Here is a 19,007-nt window from a genome sequence, read left to right as displayed (position 1 = left end):
CCATTAGCCAAAATGACTTTTTTTCAGTTGATAAAAGACCATGATAAACATTAGTGAGTATTTTGCGTGACTTCTTTTTATGAACGCACGCCGTTACAAGCGTGATAGAAAAACTATTAAAAAAGTTATGGACTATCAATTTTAATGTCACGCCATGATCTTTGGGACAGTTATAAAAAAGTATTCATTTTCATTCACGTGCAATTGGTACTTTCCCATGAAAACAACTGTATCACTATTAAGCCTAGCAACTTTATAACAGTATAACGAAAACTTAATTTTTCGATAAATTCCTGCACATAAGAGATATTTTGTGCCGCTATAATTTTTAGTGTTTTATCCTAACGAGCAATTACATCTTTGATTACAGAAGAAAAGAATACCTATACAAAACAGAAAGACACATAAATTAGAGGTACTGAATAAAGAGCAGAGAAAAGATAATGAATGGAGTACGCACTCACATCATCGACTCTCGTGAGAGACATATAAACTTATTCTAACACACAGATATTTACAAAATATAATCGAGGAAAAATCTCTTCTCAAATTTGTACAGACTTGTCCCTAAGCTCGTTATCGCTACACTTCAAGACCTTTTGTTTTATTTTTTTTAAAGTCACTCTAGCAGATAATTAAAAACAGAGATACAAAATAAAATTTAACTTTTTCAAGACAGCCGCAAAAATAGAGAAACAAAGGAACGAAATAAGATAGTATTCATTGCACAGCTTTGGAACAAGCTGTATGACATTTTATATATGATCACATATCGATAAAATGTTACAATGTGTTTTCTGAACCACCTATGTCATAGGAATTGATCCCACTTTTATTCTAGCATCATATTGCGAATAGACAAAGCGGAACCAATTCAAAATCAATATCTTTTAATCATAATCCAACATTCCATGCCAATATAAGTAAATTATACCGATATCCATTAAATCCATTTCATAAAAGTACTTAAAGTAATTAATTAATTACACCGGATTACATACGTCGGCCTAACGCAAGGGCTTAATGAGTATCTCACACAGAATTTTCGCATACATAATGTAAGTCTGAGGCCAATGAACATGTATCTATTATATTTTACGAAGTTATGGTTCTAACGTACTCTGATTAATAATAAGTCTATCCCTTACGTTATGCTTACGGCAGTTTTGTATGCAAGACCTCTACACGTATGTATATTTAAAGCTTAGAATAATTGTTAAATGTATCATTCACGCGTAGGATCTTACAATGCTGGATTAACGGAGAAGGATTTTTAATATATTTTTTTAAATCATCCAAGAAGAATGTTGGAATAGAACTGTGTTTTTCGATTTTAATAAATATTTTTTCTTCGCCTTTTTCAACACCATTAGTAGAGGAAAAATTTTTAATTGGCGTAGGATATCGGAATAAATATTTGAGATTTTTAGATGAGCTAACGCCTGTGTGATTTTGCTCTACTTTATATACAACGTGTAAAATGTACTGTTGCATAGCAAAAGATAATAATAAACGTTAATCTTTCGTACAAAAACGTCCATTCAATTGCCAATAATTCCAGTCTTACTGCTGAATTCGCACCGATTTAAGGTATATCTTGTTATTTCTTGACTAAAAAACTCGTTTCGCGCACCCTTACTGTCGTGTACGATATTTCCCATTATGTCACGATTGGATTGACGTTATTTTTTTGACTTATATATAGCTATATAGTTCTGTCAAAACATGTCATGGGGTACATTCTGTAATAGTATTCACAGATAGTAACAATTTTTTTTCAAGCATTACAGTTGCCACATCGTGGAGTTTTTTTGTAAGATAATACATCTCTTTTTTTTTATCCAGGTAACTAAAAAATAAATGAAGTTACTACTTTCCACCAGGCACCATTTCACAGAAACATAACGCAATGCGTTGAGCATTTTCTATAAAAGTAGTGGATACCATAATGAAATATTTAGGATAATAAAAATTGAGCACAATTATAAGACACATGATAACATAAGATAAAATAACACCAACTATATACAGATTGTGCCGCAAGAGTATTAAATAAAAATAAAAGTGCATCCACTCAACTTCTAATGTTTTCCCATGAAATTAAAATTATCGTAAAGTACCATTGGTAGTTTCAACTTTTTCGGCTTGAATGCATCTATACGAAGAATTAAAATTATAAACAACTGACACAGCACAAATATCATAAGGACTTCCGGTAGGACTGAGGACATATTGAAAAAGAGAATGAGCTCCCTATAATCTGTGTCTCAAACTAAATGTAAGCATAACAACACGCTCCAGAATTTATATGCTAATTTCAGCGTGTCTTCCGGGTCCACTGTGCCCAGTAGCTGTCAGTCACGAAGTCCATCTGTCAATTGCGAAGGACCGATGGACGTTAAATAGACGTCCTATGGATGTCCTACGGACATTTTGTGCCGTGTAAGAAGTTACTCTTTGCACGTGTACATGTGAATCATGCTATTAGCATGAGCATACAAGGTAATTGATCTATACTAGATTAAAAGGTTAGTAAGCTGTAAATATGAGATGTAATAATACTGTCAAGTGGGAGATAAATTCTACTAAAAATTAAAGGGGAACGGGTAATAATAACGAACGTGATATCCTGAAGACGATGATAGTTTAAAGACATCGACAATCTTTTTTTAACCTCAATAAGATCCGATATTTATTTTATACTGAATGCATAAGTGATTGCTCATTGCATTTACTTTAATTAACTATTTATCACGATTTATATTTTTTCATATGTTAAATTTTTTAATTCGACATCCTCTTATCAATTTGACTTCCGGAGTATTCAATTTATCTATCACGAACGATCAATTGGATAATTCATTAATTTCACGTCATTACTGACACTCAGACTTTACATTGTTACTGCAGACATCTGTCACTGCTCTCAGCGTGCAGTATCAAACTCATTTACATCAATGTTACGTTTTCATATCGTCATGTAGGTATTGAATGTTCTTTTCCTTTCGTGCTATTCTAACGCGATTTTCTTATTAGTTATTTACGGCACCTGGGATTATATATCACAATCGTATGATCAGTCTAATATTAAAGAAAGAGTAAAATACAAGAAAGCGTTCTTGTACCTTTTTTATGTTGAATTGAATTTCAGATATACTGAAGTAACCCCAGAATTGATTAAAACTTGTTATTTCAACTGTCACTTACTTTTATACAGTTTAAATTAATAAATTTTGTATTCTAAAAAGAATCGTACTGTTCATTTTTGTATGTCTACCTTCAAACGATTGTGATTTTCTGATTGTTCAAATCCTCCTTTGCGATTTCAATGAATTTTTATATTTTCACGCCCGTATTTCATTAGGCATGAAGATTATGTTTCTATTTCGGAGAAACTCGAGAAATAATTGAGGAAATTTATGAATCAATTAATTATCCTATAAATGCCAGAGCACAGTTTTTTCAAATGAGATCAAGATACATTCTCGCAATTAAATTACAAAATGACGATTATTCATACCATGCATGCCGTATGTGAGTGTGTTTCTTCTACATCTGCCAAGTGTCTACGAGGAGAATGTTCTACGTCTGCGTGAAAGCAATGGCGTGAGAGAAGGTCAGGACTCATAAATTAGTCGTTGATAATGCGGAAAGACTTCCCAAGTTGGCAAATGGAGGCCGAACTCGAGGGCGACCAAGACTGCGAATTCCGAGGTGATTAGTTCTTTGCGATTCAAGCGAAAAATGCTTTCCGTTCTCTGCAATAAATTGATAAGTAGATAACATTATTATAGGTGGCTAGAAACAAGGAATTCGAATCTGATACGGCTGAAATTGAATCTTTAATAATTCTAAAATGTGCAGACATCTATAGACTTAAAAATCGCAATGTGAAATAAAAACTGAGAATATCGTAAATAAGTGATAACTCTGTTTTCTAGATTGCGATTATTTACCTCGATAAGGGACTTTAGCACGTCTCCTTTGACATCGTTAAGCTTGGCAGCAAGCAGTAGGCAAGCTCCGGCACACAACTTCCGCGTTTGTTTCGTGACGACATTCCTTAGAATCAATTTTTCAAAATAGACGTATGCCATAGCTACGGTCAACAGGTCAATTCCATACTCTATTTTAGCGATTTTCCGCATTTCGCGCTTCAGGCTACATAAGAAAACATCCGAAAATTAATACTCTTTAATTGTTTCGTCGTAGAAGATTAATAACAGAACCTTATAAAGAAATTAATCTATTTCAAATGGTAAGTGGATTATGCTTGCCTTCGTAATTTACTGAGTGTCAGCTGAATATGCGGAAATTTCTCCTTGAATTTATCATTTAGTTCCTTTTTCAGATCGGATGGTCTCACATAATCGATGACAGATGCCTACGTATTATAAAACATAAATCGATATAGATATAAACATGGTGTGTCAATAGAAAATAAATTCAATTTCCAAAATGTTACTTATGTAAATACCATATACGATGTAAATGTAAGTAATGTTCTGTGTTTCCCGGCAATAAGTTCAGGATCATCCAATAAGTTGGGATTGTATTGTATGGGCTGGTCGTCCCATTCGTGTGCTGAAACTATTATTGTTCATTTTATTCATATTGGTTCATATGCTTAATGATTTTGTATTGTTGGAACTACCTTTAGTTTCGGTAGTGAATGACAATGGTGGTGAGCTAGGAGATGCGTGTTGTGCGCGATGCGTGGCCATGTCATATGACAGACACCTGAAATAAAAGTTATATCTTATTTCTGTGAATGTATTCGCATTTTTGTTTTCGCTGACAAATTAATTAATAAGTTCATGGGCATGCAATCCCGTTGAGCCAAGCTTTTATACGTAGATGCCACCAGCTGAGCTGCATAATGCACAATTAACGTTAGCTGAAATATTTTACGGTCTTTGATCATATTATATGTCATATATCTTATTAATACTGTTGTATAAGATAATTTAATGTTATGATTATCCTTTATAACTGTGTATTGAATGTAATACTATTAATTATTTCTTCACTATTATAATATGAATTTGAATTGTACAAAATATATAATAAAAACGCCGGTTTTAATGTCAGAAATAAACGTCATTAAATTTAACACCAAGCATGCAGTGATCGAAATTAATAACGAAGAAGTTTGGCGTGACAGATGAAATTCGTCAGTGATTAGCTTTCTTTTGTTTTGTAAAATTGTTATATCCATGTAAACCTTACAGCAAGATGCTACAAAAACCTACGACACTCCTTATATGAAAAAGTACAGTGTTTCTTTACCATTTATTAGTATTGTCCACATTCCAGGTAATAGTTTTTGTCCTGTAAAAAAATCGGCAACGAGCCTCGTTAACGGACAGATCGTTAAGCGTAATTCTAATTTGATATCGTTATAAGTGGAAATTAACAACAGATCCGAAAACATCGATCTTTAAAAACTTGTAAACAAACGACAATGGAATTTATCACGAAGTCAACGCCTATAGTTAGAAGACGAATAATTGATAGCAAAAAAATCGAATTTCTGTTAGCCACCATGAATAACGGGAAGCTTCCGGAATGAATCGAGAAGAAGTATTGATGATTGATTAAACAAAAAGGGGCAATAAGAGTTGATCTGCATGTTGGTAAGTTCTTGATTATTTTTTGATTGTCTGTTGGGTACCTTGCTACCGCGTGATGTTGCTTAGGCATTGAATGCATCAATTCCATGTTTTCGCTTTCGCTTGAGTGCAATTTCCTCTCTTTTTGAAATTGTCTCGAGGGGACCAATAACTTTCCATACGAAATTTCCTATGGAAGACAAAACGGACATTATATAATTTATCAATAATAATCAACATAGAAATTCTACGATTATTAATGATTTTGCATCATCATTTGTGATGCTTTCTTCTTCCATGTTATTTGTATTCGTTACCTGACCATCCTTAGCACGTTCTATTCCCAAGAGGCCGAAAGGATCCAAATTATCATTGATAGCTGATAACGGCCTAGGTCCTGTTGTATTTTTTCTTCGACCTTGATCCTTACGTAACTCGGACCTGATTATACATGGATCAATGACTTCTTCATTAAGACAAAATTAATCTAAGGCGATCTAATTTTCTCTGAATTATCTACCTTTTCTCACATATGATCAGTATATGGCTAACATGTCCACAGTTATCGTACGATAGCAATAATAAATAACAGTAATACAAATATAGACATTCATATCACAGGTTGGTAATTCACAAGATTATGTGTATACTCATGTCACTACCATTAAAGATCACATCGAAATATGTACAAACATTACAATTGAAAACACAGCTTAAAGAAATAAATTAGTCATAGAACAAACTTAAAACGCCAGAATGCATTCGATATTGTGTAGATATTGCACGCGTAAATAATGCCTGTTGTATGAAGGCTATATGATAACAACAACTAAATAGAAAAATAATCTGTAACTGATAATGATAAAAAGAGAGACTTACTATCGTGAAACAGCACGGAGTCAAACAAATAAACTCCACTTCATAAAATCCACTGGTTTATTTGAATTCAGTCAAAAAGGGAAGTAATTCTTTGAACTTATCGGTATGTAATCTATTATACAGGATGATTAAGAATAAGCATTATAAACATTACTAGTAAACGCTAGAGACAATTCTGGACGACATATTTTCGCCGTTTTGCGAGATTTGCTTTAACTTTCAAATGATTTAATATCAGAGATAGCGAGATAAAGATTTCAGAGGAGATAGTGGTGGGGATGACGATAAAACAATTTAAGATTAGCAGCATTTAGCTGTAATATTGTCCCTTGCTTTTGTTTCTCGACGGGATTATATTTAAACAAGTGTCCACCCGGGTGTCGCAGTGAGGATGTAATGAAGTCTGGCAGAAGTGTCGCAGCAGAAGATTGATCGTTTGATTACACCATGAGGCACAGCTACGAGATTCCTTTTCAATTTAGTATTTTCTCGCGTATTTGTTATAAAAAGCCGTCCGCACTTCTGTCAGACTTCACCACATCCTTACAGATACACCTCGAGGGACACTTATTTGGATTCCTCTGACATTTAATCAATTTTGGAATAAGCATTTCGCATCATTAACAATACTCTCCTTTAGAGACATAATTGTATGCTTGAGGAATCATTTCGACTAATAGAGGCCGATAGCAAGAGCACGAGAATTCTCTGACATATTCTTTTTTAACTGAAATCGTGGAATGCGTTCTTATGACCTTCACAGAAGATCACAACGCAGAGCACGTGTTACTGATTTAACATTATCTGTCCAAACCGACTTCCTGATACTTTGTTGCGTGCAATATGTAGTGCCATCGAAAAACAAAAGCACGGGAGAATATCAGAGCCCAATGTTGACAACATTAAATTGTTTTATAATCATTCGTACCAGCATATTCCGTGGAACGACAATCCTAGCCTCTAATTTGTTATTTCTAATATATAAAAAAAAAAAAAGAAATTAAAGGAAATCTCGCAACACGGCGAAATTAGTGAGGTCGAGTATCATCTTTGGTATCTACCAGTAACAGCTGTAGCGCTGATCCTGAATCACCCTGTGTATACCGTTAGCCTTTTGTTTCCGGTTAACTTACCAACTTGCGCGCTGACTTTTATTATAGGGCAGTGCTGAAAATACCAGGAAAGGAACACGCCTGGATGAGACCAGGATTAATCTGTCGTCGCCGAACTTATGTCGGCTTCCAGGACGATGCATCAGACGCAATTCTTTGCTCACTTCCGGTATAATTCCGCTACTCGTAGCGCTGCTCTGCACGTTGTTCAGAATCTTCGATTTCGGTTTTGATGACTGGCTCATCGATTTTGATCGTAAAGAACCAATACTCTCGCTGCTACTGTTGTGCTGATGCCTGATGTCTTCCGACAAGGTTGATGTTTGATGAATAATTCGCTTTTTGTACTGGAGCGAACCGACTCGTCTTTCCGGTAGGGAGTAATCACTGCCAGCAGTTCCAGTCCTGGATAGAAAATTATCTTTTACGTAAAGATGTTCAGTGCACTTCAAAAATTTTAGTAATGTTTTATACGCAACGTATCGTCCTTATAACATTATGACCTTAAAACTGTTGTACTGTAGGTAAACGTAAATGCACATGATAAAAATGATGAACAGGATGACCTTGACAAACTTTCATTTTAAACAAACCTTCTTTTCTTAATAATCTTGTATATTTTATGAGTTATTTACGGATATTATTAGACCATCTATAGTGACTATCTAGTTTTAATTATGAAAGTATAAAATCATACATTTTTATTATGTGCGCTATACTTAGACTGCCCTTTTCTGTGATCTGGTAGTAATTGTATCAGGCACTTTTCAGAATATATCTGAAGTATACGTGTAAAGTGCAGTAATTGAAGAAATATTATTTATACATTTATAAAACAGACTAAAGATTCGGGTTTATAATATTACCGATTGTCGATTCAATAAAATCAGTCAAGGATACTTTCGTTTTCTCTGACGAAGCATAAATACCCTTCAAGTTACGTGTTGAGAGAGTATTGTTTGATCATATATTAGTTAAGCTTGCTTTTATTTCTATACGTTGCTCTTGAAATTCCTTCTCACTTTTATCTCCTAATGAAATTTAATCGATTTAAATTCAAGATACTAAGATACTTTAGTATTCGTTCTTGAATGTTGTGTCTATTCAGTACAAAGAACAGTGTAAGTACTGCGATAATCAAATGAATATTTGTAATCATATACAGATAATAATAAAATAATATTCTCGATAAGAAGTCGTAAGGTTCTCGTATAAATAAATTATTCATCCATGAGCTCATTTTATTACACTCAGAAAGCGTGATAAATATACTGTATTTTTTTATTATAGGTGTTGACGCTAGTTACTTTTGTTGAGAAAATTTAATGATATTTCAATGATAATTTTAAGACCATTGCTCGGTGATAACAGAGTATCAGCATTTAAATAAGTGTGTATTGCAAACATGGATCACTTTATTAGGTGGGGTTTAATGCTCTAAATGAATTACGTAACAGGCGCCATAAGTCCGTCATAATCCGATTAGTATAATTAAATATATAACTGTAAAATACTAGTTGGCTTCTCTGGAGACTCCGTCTTGTCAGAGAATGAATATAGTGTAAGCACGATATAAGCACGTGTTGTATCAATAATGACGCTTTTTGATGCTTTGTATCACGTTAATGTCTTATCAATTTAAGATAAGGTGCAGACGTCGTTTAAAGTGGCACAGTAAAAATATAAAAAAAACTGTTACAAAACAGAGATTGATAATGCTTTGTATCATGTGCTTGAGGACGATTAGAAATATTATTATTGCCGCAATTTTTTAAATTCTTATGCTGGTAACAGTAAAATTATTAGTAAAACTGTGGAATACGACTTCTTCTTGAAAGACTACAGGTGAAAAAAAACTAAAAAATTCACAGCTAACTTCAAGAAGTCATGGTGTTCTGCAGTTTAGCAAAATTTATTAATGTTTCTCATGTGTTTATTATGTAAGGACATGAAAGGGGTATGGAATTAATATTAATAATCACATTGTTCATTAATATTATTTATCGGTCGGAAAAACTAAACACAGACATGACACATCATGTATTTTGTATCTGAAAATATATATTTTTTTAATGAATTTTTTAAAATGTTATAACAAAACTGATATCTAACAGAGTACATAAGATGTTTATAGAGTTGATTGAAAGTCAGCTCTATATCAACCATGTACATTTAAAAGACAAAAATAACTGGGAGTCTCCGAGACCAAACATGGACAAGAATATCTCTCACAGAAAAGTTGACTAGCTATAAAATACTATTGAGATGTTAATTCATATTATAATTTTGATCTGTATATTGTATATACTTTAACTGTAATACATTTGAATAAATTTAAACAATGCATAATTTAATTTTCAGTCCTGTAGTATATTGCTAATAATAATCTATGTGATTCACAGTACAAATAAATATGAGTCGGTCTTTAAATTAACTCAAGAGGGAACAATATAGAAACTAAGATAAAGTTACCGGTCCCTGAAGGATCCATGAATTCCACTTCCCAGTGGAGGACAGATGCGCTCCTGATCCAGGAAGGCAGCGACGGTAGCCTTAGCAGGCGTAAAGAGTCCATCGGAGTCAGAGCTAAGAGAGTGGTGTTCTACAGTCTTACGAACAGGCTGTGGAGATGACTCTGGTAGTTTCGATAACTCATTCTCCTCTGTCAAACAATCTACAGCCTCGTCAGCAGAGCTTTCCAAATCAGGTAGTTCAGCAGGCACGGTATGACTCTCACTGAGGGTTCTATGATGTATAGCCCCGTTACGAGGTAGCAGGGCTAATTTGGTGTCCCTATGACTCCCGTCCAAGGATATATTGGATAGGAAAGTGAGTGCGGCCAATCTTCTACGAGAATGATTTTTCTTCAGGGCTGCTGCCATCCCACGTTAACGCCAATTGTCGCGAGTGCAGTCGAGTCGTTTGTAATATAAGAAAATGGGTACGGCGACGAAAATAAATTGTAGAACCGTCACGCGGAAAACCGATACTTTGATCACAAGTCATTTTCACTGGATTCGTACTTAGTCCTAGCGTTTGTCACATCGGCATAACGATGCATCCAGGATCCCGAAGAGTCCATTAGATTTCGCATCCTTCCTTCTATTTTCATATGATTACAATAAGACACTTACGACGTTGTTTCTAATGCGCAACACTATCATCTACCATCCCATGGCACACGTAACTGCTACGAGAATGATCGGTATTTGGGACTTTGCGCACACTTTTATCTATCTTATATTCACTGGTAACATTTTATGTAACGGGTGGGATTGAAGTCTGAATAAATGGCTTGACATTCGAGATTAAAATACTAGTTATATTTTGAATGACGGTTAACAACAGTTTATAAAGAATAAAATGGACCCTTCGAATATCTATTTATGTACGTAGATTTGTATGTTACAGCGTATTTTAAATTATTTCATTATTATTAAGAAACCGGTAGGATTTGCGTTCAAGCAAGTATTTTGTAATATTTACAGGCTGCAAAAGTGTGAAACAAGAAAGTTACTATATAGTTACTATATTCGATTGTGCGTTCGTTTGAATTTCATCACGTGAATATGCTTGTTGTCTACAGAGTTCAGTAGGGAGATGCACAACGCTACGGTTTTAGGCAGAGATGAGTGGGGAGATGCACAACGCTCCGGTTTTAGGCGATACCAAAAGCATGGCGCTAAATCGTAGCGGCGAGTCCGGGAGTAGGATTTCGTGATCATCGCCTCTGTCGATGTTACAGATTTCGCGTAGCCGCGCGGATCATGATCATCTTTCCAGCCGATATTGCAGTCAGCGAAAATGAATGGATTGCTCGGTGGTGGGGAAAAAGTTGCCGCCCCTCACAAACCGTTCTTGACAAACAGGCGGAACAGCAAGTCTTCCGTATAACCGAACCGTAAATATTTGTATGGACGTAATGCGCAAACAAATGTGTATATTCAAATAAATTTCAAAGTTATAAAAAATGCATAGAAATATTGGTGTTTCGGCATAACAACGACAACCTGCGGGCTTCCACGTCACCCAAGAGGTGCCGCAGTCGATGCGTTCCCATTATTTAACGTAGCGGGTCCCCAATAGGCCTGTTACAAGGACGAACAATTACAGACAGAGATAATGCTCATTTCCATATTTGCTTCTCAAGATTATTGATTCCAGGTAATGAAGTCAGCTAATTATTTTCTCATAGTAAATCTTATTGAGTTTACACTGGGCGCTGGAACTGAAGATTGCAAATAAAAAAGTATTTATAAGATTATAAGAACCAGCGGCAGCAGTAACAGCAATAGCAGACACCCTCAGCGAGAGAGGACCCGCAACCGCTCAAGTCGCCGGTTGCGCGGCACGAGTGGGCGTTTAAAATATTAGTCGATTCTGTCATAGATAAAATAAAAAAAAAATATATAAACTTAAAATAAAGCTTGGGCAACCTAGAAAGTTTAAAAGAAAGGAACCTTGAACAATTTTTGTAGTAAAATGAAAAAAAAAAGAAGATGGAAAAAGAGTTCTTCATGGGGGATCGAACCCGTAACCAGCAGCGTTATATTTTGACAGGTTATTGACTCAGCCACGATGCTTGTTTAATACTAAATTAAATTTATTATAGATATTTATCTATGATATTTCAAAATTTCTCTTTGAACTGTTCTCGGTCGTTTCATTTACCAACGAATTTCGCCATGCATTTTTTAATGTTCATTTTCGACATGGTAAGAGGTAAAGAATAAAAACCAATATTTCTATGCATTTTTTATAACTTTGAAATTTATTTGAATATACACATTTGTTTGCGCATTACGTCCATACAAATATTTAGGGTTCGGTTATACGGAAGACTTGCTGTTCCGCCTGTTTGTCAAGAACGGTTTGTGAGGGGCGGCAACTTTTTCCCCACCACCGAGCAATCCATTCATTTTCGCTGACTGCAATATCGGCTGGAAAGATGATCATGATCCGCGCGGCTACGCGAAATCTGTAACATCGACAGAGGCGATGATCACAAAATTCTATTCCCGGACTCGCCGCTACGATTTATCGCTATGTTTTTGGTATCGCCTAAAACCGTAGCGTTGTGCATCTCCCTACTGATCTCTGTTGTCTAAATCCACAAGAAAAGGAGAATCTATTGATTGTAAAATGATACATCCTTGGGCCGTAATATATATGTAGGTTGACATTTCTTATGTTCGTTTGGATAAAGAACAAAGTAATTGAGTATTTATAAATAACTTCATCCAATTATGAAAGATTTTTAATAGCACAATGATAATGATTCACATAGAGTTTTTGTACAATACAAAATTTATGATATGTTAATGTTGCATATTAAAATAAAGATACAGCTTACAGATTCATATTAAATCATGTTTAAGGCCATTCTACAATCAGTTGTATGACGTAATTTGTTTCCCACAAGTTAATCGGAATAGCGAAAAAGCGTAAAAATAATTCCGATTGGCTTGCAGAAACGAGTTACGACAAAACTCTACCTACAACGTCCGATTGTAGAACGGCCTTAATAGTTGGACCACGTGTTACGAACAGATGACCTTATCGGGAAGATATGATATGTTACTACTATTGGTTTTAAAATCATCTATTTAGCGATAAAATGCAATATCCTGAAGTTTAAACTATGTAAGCTAAATGCTTTTTTTTGTGAAATGGATATTGGAGTGTGATTGATTACTGAATTTTAAAAATAAGCACATGTGTATTATAAATACAGTATCACGGATGATCAGTTTATGTCATATATTTATTGAAAAGAAAAAATCAACCGATATATAAATATTAATTTTGGAAAATGGGACAGCAGAAGTTCTCTAGGAGAATAAGTACCGTTTGTGATGCCACAGTGTTTTGACGTTAGTTTAAGATGGCGGTATTTTTCAGTGTACGTATCTGAGCAAAGTGTTTTGTGCTCTTTGAAGTTTCGCGTTTTCAGTGAAGGTTCGTTTGTCAATGAATGATGGAGGCTGGTGCGAGTGCCGGTGCTCGCACGACGAGATTTATGATGGAAGGCGTCGGTGCTAGGGTCATCCGCGGTCCAGAATGGAAATGGGGCAAGCAGGTTAGAATTCTTAGTTAACCAAATTTCAAGTTTCATGAAAAACATTATACTAATGCCTTTGCATTTATTTCCAAATGCAGATGAATCTTGTTATATTCTGGGCAATTTTCATCCTGCCTAAATTATTAATTGCTCCGATTTTCAGGCAATCATTGACATTTTTAGGATAGCAAGCTGTTCATGATGACCATGTTATTATTAGTTTTCCATACTTTGTGTTACCATTTCTTGTATTGTTGATTCATTGTATAGGTCTTAAGAGATGATCGTTGAGGTTGTCAATAACTGAAACATTTTTCACATAAAGATATCTCTTATGCAAATGGTTTTTATCTTTGCAAATGGGTTTTGTTGAATCGAATTTGTTTTATTTTTTTATTCCTTGATCAGAAATGTTTTAAAACATTATTTCTTTTATGCATTTATTGCTGGAAATTTTAAGTACTTTCCTTTTCTTTACTTTTTAACAAGTTGTCTGTGTGAATATTGTGCAGTTGTATGTACATGACTTTGTACTCTTTTTTGTTCACTAATTTTTTATAATGTGTTAATCATGATTACAAGCAGTAATGTTGTTATTTGAAAGACCATCTTTTTTTTGTTTTTATGAATATTGAAATTCCTATTATTTTATGCTTATTAACAAAATGATATAACTATCGTTTCAATTTAGGTTTATTTTGATTTTTCACTTAAATGTAAAGGATAAAATTCAGGTAAAGTCATTAACAGTTAAATTCAAGATTTAAACTTGATTGCATATTGGACAATCTTCTATACTGGTCTTATATATGAGTTTAATTGTTAATAAATATAAAAAAAAATACACTAAAGAGTATGAGTACTTAGCATTTGGATGGTTGTATTAAATATAGAAAAGTTATTTATACATATCATAAAGAATTTGTAATTTATATTATGTACAACAGGATGGAGGAGAAGGTCACGTAGGAACCGTAAGGAATTTCGAATCTCCTGAAGAAGTCGTAGTTGTCTGGGATAATGGCACAGCAGCAAACTATCGCTGTTCTGGAGCATTTGATTTAAGAGTACTTGATTCTGCACCTACGGGCGTGAAACATGATGGTACCATGTGTGATACTTGTCGTCAACAACCAATATTTGGAATACGCTGGAAGTGTGCAGAGTGTGGAAATTATGACTTATGCTCTATATGTTATCATGGAGACAAACACCATCTGAGACATCGATTCTATCGTATTGCTACACCAGGAAGTGAAAGAGTTATGCTAGAGAGTAGAAGAAAGAGCAAAAAGGTAAATTTAAGATTACACAAGTGAAGAAAGATAACTAATGTGTTACCCTTTATCATAGATTGCTATTCGTGGTATATTTCCTGGAGCGCGTGTAGTCAGAGGTGTAGATTGGCAATGGGAGGATCAAGATGGTGGAAATGGTCGGCGAGGAAAAGTTAATGAAGTTCAGGATTGGTCTGCTGCTAGTCCTCGATCTGCTGCTTATGTTATTTGGGATAATGGTGCCAAAAATCTGTATCGAGTCGGTTTTGAAGGAATGGTAAGTTAATGAAACGTGGCAAGGTTCGTTTCGTGTATTATAAATTATAAATTAAGTATAATCAAAATTTTTATTTAATGATTTCAGGCAGATTTGAAGGTTGTCAACGATGCTAAAGGTCAAACAGTTTATAGAGATCATTTGCCATTACTTGGAGAACAAGGACCAGGGCGTACAGGTCCTCATGGTTTACAGATAGGAGATCAGGTAAAGGTGATAAACTACTTGTACCTATATTAGTATACAATAATATACATTTTTCTAACTTATTTCTGTTAATGGTACAGGTTAAAGTTGATTTGGATCTAGAGATAGTACAGTCTCTTCAGCATAGTCATGGTGGCTGGACTGATGGCATGTTCGAATGCCTTGGTACCACAGGAACAGTTGTTGGTATCGATGAGGATCATGACATTGTCGTATCCTATCCTAGTGGAAATCGTTGGACTTTCAATCCAGCAGTGTTAACTAAAGTTCCAATACCAGTTCCAGTATCTAGTACAAGTACAGATAGTCAAACTTTTGCTGTGGGTGACCTAGTGAAAATATGTAACGATTTGGAAAAGATTAAATTGCTGCAACGTGGACATGGCGAGTGGGCTGAAGCTATGGCACCCGTAAGTGATGCATAATGTTCATATTCAAATTATAATTAAACTATTAGCGACTTTATCTAATTCAGTATGAGAAGGTTTCTACAGAAATTCTGTTTTACCATCATATGGACTTTCAGTGTAGAAACGCTATTCTGCAGCAAAATAATACAATATGCTGTACAACTAAATACCGTACTTGGATAATTTTGTGTTATAGCTTTCTGCTGAACATCCATTCATTTGAGATTAAGTTTTTAGTTTTATGTCGTTTTAGGTCAAATCTGTGAAACAAGCAAATATTCTATATTGATTATTCCTCGCATTTATTTTTTAATTTTAAATACATTTAGCAGGCTGTATGCGCATACATATGATTATTATAATATAAGAATCTTGATAACAATTTTAAAGTATGCTTTTCCTTTTCATAGACTCTGGGTAAGATTGGCAGAGTGCAACAGGTATATCATGATGGAGATCTCAAAGTTGAAGTATGTAGCACATCTTGGACATACAATCCTCAGGCAGTAACCAAAGTTGCAAATAGCGATGGCAGTGTACCAGGAAATAGTAGTGGAGGTCTGTGTTATATTATTTTTTACATTACAAAATATTTCATATTACTCTTGTATACATCCTAGTGCTATTAAGTATAATACATATTTACAGAACGGTTATCGGCCTTGTTAAAAAAGTTATTCGAATCCCACGTGTCTGGAGACGTAAACGAAGAATTAGTAAAGACTGCAGCTAATGGTGATGCGTCTAAATGTGAGGACTGTTTGAAGAGACCGGAAGCTGATGTGAATGGTGTCTTCGCAGGCCACACTGCACTTCAGGCTGCAAGTCAAAATGGTCATTTGGAAGTTATCAAAATTCTTCTTCGTTACAAGGCAGATGTTGAAATAGAGGTATTTTAATAATCACTTTTTAGAAAACATATATACGTATACTTTGCAATTTTTTCGCAAACTTTTAATATAGTGCATTTAGTAACTTCATTTGTAAACCTTTTCTCTTAGGATAAAGATGGCGACAGAGCTGTTCATCATGCCGCTTTTGGTGATGAACCTGGTGTAATGGCGCTTCTTGCCGGCGCTGGTGCGGATTTAAATGCTCGTAATAAAAGGCGCCAAACAGCCCTACATGTTGCCGTCAACAAAGGACATGCTGGTGTGGTGCGCACTCTCCTGGAATTGGGTTGTCATCCGAGTCTGCAGGTAGGATTCTCGCTAATCATTACTATAAATTTATTTATTATGTGATTTTATCACTATATAAATGATAGGAACGTTTATGTATGTGTATAATCAACCAGGATATTAGTTTGAGTTTTGATTAGCATTTTATGTATGTAATAAGATAGCTTTTCAAAACGAAATTGATTTAAAATGATTACGTCAGAAGCAAATGATTAATCTGTTTCGATGGAATTATTTTTACCCGATTTAATATCTAAGTTCCTCCAAATTAATGCAAGTGGTTTCGTATCGCTATTTAATACGTCAACTATTCGAAAGAAATATAAGTTGAAACAGAACCAATATATTATGCTCTTAGAAATCTTGTAAATACTTCAGATTGAGCGAAAAGTTCGGGAAATTTTGCATTGTGGGTTATACAAAAAGTCTAAAGCGTGATATACTTAATAGAAAGCGGCACTGCGGATAAAAGAGTCCGAGAAAGCAGAAGAAAAATATTAAAAAATGAAATCTAGATAAAGTACTTCTTAAAAATTCCAATAAAAAACTAACATTCAACCAGTTGCGCGTGCTCTTTGCTCATTTTAGCTAATTAAAAGGATTTACTCGGAAACGTGCCTGGAAGAAAACTTCAAGTAGCGAACTTAACACAGCCACTTTTCCCTCTGAAGTTGCCATTGTCCTGCTACAGAGTATTGTTGAGCAATTTCAGTAGTTTTGGAAGCGTTCATAAGCTGTATTATGAAAAAAAAAAGGAAAAGAAAGTATAACGTCTTTGAAATATCCCAATGTTTTTATAAAAACGGTTCATAATTCTACACTATTCAATGATCTACTTTCTTAACATAATATTTTCATTATATTCAGGTTTCATATTTTTATTTTCGAATCGTAACGTAATTTAAGAGCTCCAATCGAAATTTACTAAACCACTGTTACCACGATATACGAAGATTTCCCTAGGGAGAAACGATTACACGTACAATCAAAAGTTGTAATAACAAAATCTTTTGAAATACAGCTATGGCCAGCCCCAATACAGTTTTCTGTACACTGTGGTATCCAGTGTATGTACATACACATAGGGCGAGTGTAATAGACGCAGAGTTGCGTAGAACGGTGGTGTGACGTATAGCACAGAGTGCAAAAGTAAAGGATACCAAGTCTTTGTTTGTTTTATTCTTGAGCTGTCTAAAAGTGATATATTTGTTAGTCCTCGAGTACTCATCCTCCTGCGACCCTGAATGATTTATGCGGACACGGAAGCTCTGGGTAAACGAACGAATACACCTCGGCTTTTTCACATCCCCACCACTGAGATTTCACCTACCCCTCCACCCGCTCTTTGCATCAGTGTCGAATCCTTTGCGTGCGCGTACCCCTCCACGTTACCGTTTTCCAACTTCCCCTCCCTGCATTTTCATCCCACTCTTAGGTATTCTCTAGCTTCTCGCCCCCCCCCCCGCTCCGCCCCCTTATTCTGCATCCCCTTCATCTCCTTCAGCCGACGAACATTCTAAGCTGATAACGCGCGAGGCCAAATCCTCTTAATCCGGAGGGGCCATTTTTTACGAGAATTTAAAGCTTCGCACTGGGGTCTCTTCCACGCTTTTCGCGCCTTCTTATTCCTGTTTTGGAATTACGTTCTGCGATCCTCCGACAGTGTCGCTGCGATACTTTTTCCCGTTCCACTTCTTCCTCCTCCTGTCGCGCGCGACCACGGAAAGACTTATCGTCGTCGATTTCGCCGAGTACGGGAGTTTGGCGACACCAGGAATGCGCGTCAAATCGATCGACATTTCATATAACTGACACCAATATTTTTACTACATTTTTTTTTCTTTTTTTCGCTTTCCTTAACCAATACGAATAGTTCGCTGGAAGAAGTATTCCCTGACGGGGATCAGAATATATATTAGAAATTGATCAGGTAATACGACGGTGGCGCCACGTTGAACTCTCTGAAAAATAAGATAACTACTTGGCGTATG

At 35.2% G+C, this 19,007-nt stretch overlaps 2 protein-coding genes across 6 annotated transcripts in view; one reads left to right on the top strand and one right to left on the bottom strand.

Moving 5' to 3' along the window:
• Nucleotides 1–183: 183 nt before the first annotated feature.
• Nucleotides 184–10,867, bottom strand: LOC107270910 (CDK5 and ABL1 enzyme substrate 2). Of its 4 annotated transcripts, none has more exons than XM_015746353.2 (10): nt 10,076–10,867; nt 7,625–8,008; nt 5,930–6,053; nt 5,675–5,802; nt 5,290–5,331; nt 4,655–4,740; nt 4,478–4,584; nt 4,278–4,384; nt 3,957–4,161; nt 184–3,758 (listed from the first exon to the last, which is right to left on the bottom strand). In XM_015746353.2, exons 1-10 carry the CDS (start codon nt 10,483–10,485, stop codon nt 3,618–3,620), a joined length of 1,734 nt encoding a protein of 577 aa, XP_015601839.1. In that variant the 5' UTR covers nt 10,486–10,867; the 3' UTR covers nt 184–3,617. The 4 variants fall into 4 exon arrangements, with proteins under 4 accessions (XP_015601839.1, XP_015601838.1, XP_024943994.1 ...); XM_015746352.2 differs by having other exon boundaries at nt 4,478–4,590; nt 10,076–10,862; XM_025088226.1 differs by lacking the exon at nt 5,290–5,331 and having other exon boundaries at nt 10,076–10,866.
• A 2,239-nt stretch (nt 10,868–13,106) lies between these two features.
• LOC107270933 (E3 ubiquitin-protein ligase MIB1) overlaps nt 13,107–19,007 on the top strand; it is a 292,845-nt gene continuing 286,944 nt past the window's right edge. Inside the window, exons 1-8 of one of the 2 annotated variants that reach the window (XM_015746399.2) lie at nt 13,107–13,682; nt 14,612–14,959; nt 15,018–15,218; nt 15,306–15,425; nt 15,506–15,835; nt 16,246–16,393; nt 16,484–16,725; nt 16,837–17,034. In XM_015746399.2, the coding sequence (XP_015601885.1) occupies nt 13,578–13,682; nt 14,612–14,959; nt 15,018–15,218; nt 15,306–15,425; nt 15,506–15,835; nt 16,246–16,393; nt 16,484–16,725; nt 16,837–17,034 (1,692 nt within the window). In that variant the 5' untranslated portion in view covers nt 13,107–13,577. Of the gene's footprint in view, nt 13,683–14,611; nt 14,960–15,017; nt 15,219–15,305; nt 15,432–15,505; nt 15,836–16,245; nt 16,394–16,483; nt 16,726–16,836; nt 17,035–19,007 lie in introns of both variants that reach the window. The other variant, XM_015746398.2, reaches the window with a different exon arrangement.

This window comes from Cephus cinctus, unplaced genomic scaffold (assembly GCF_000341935.2).
Source record: "Cephus cinctus unplaced genomic scaffold, Ccin1 Ccin1_scaffold0857, whole genome shotgun sequence".
NCBI classification, from domain to species: Eukaryota; Metazoa; Arthropoda; class Insecta; order Hymenoptera; family Cephidae; genus Cephus; species Cephus cinctus.
This window is presented reverse-complemented; position numbering and strand designations above follow the sequence as displayed.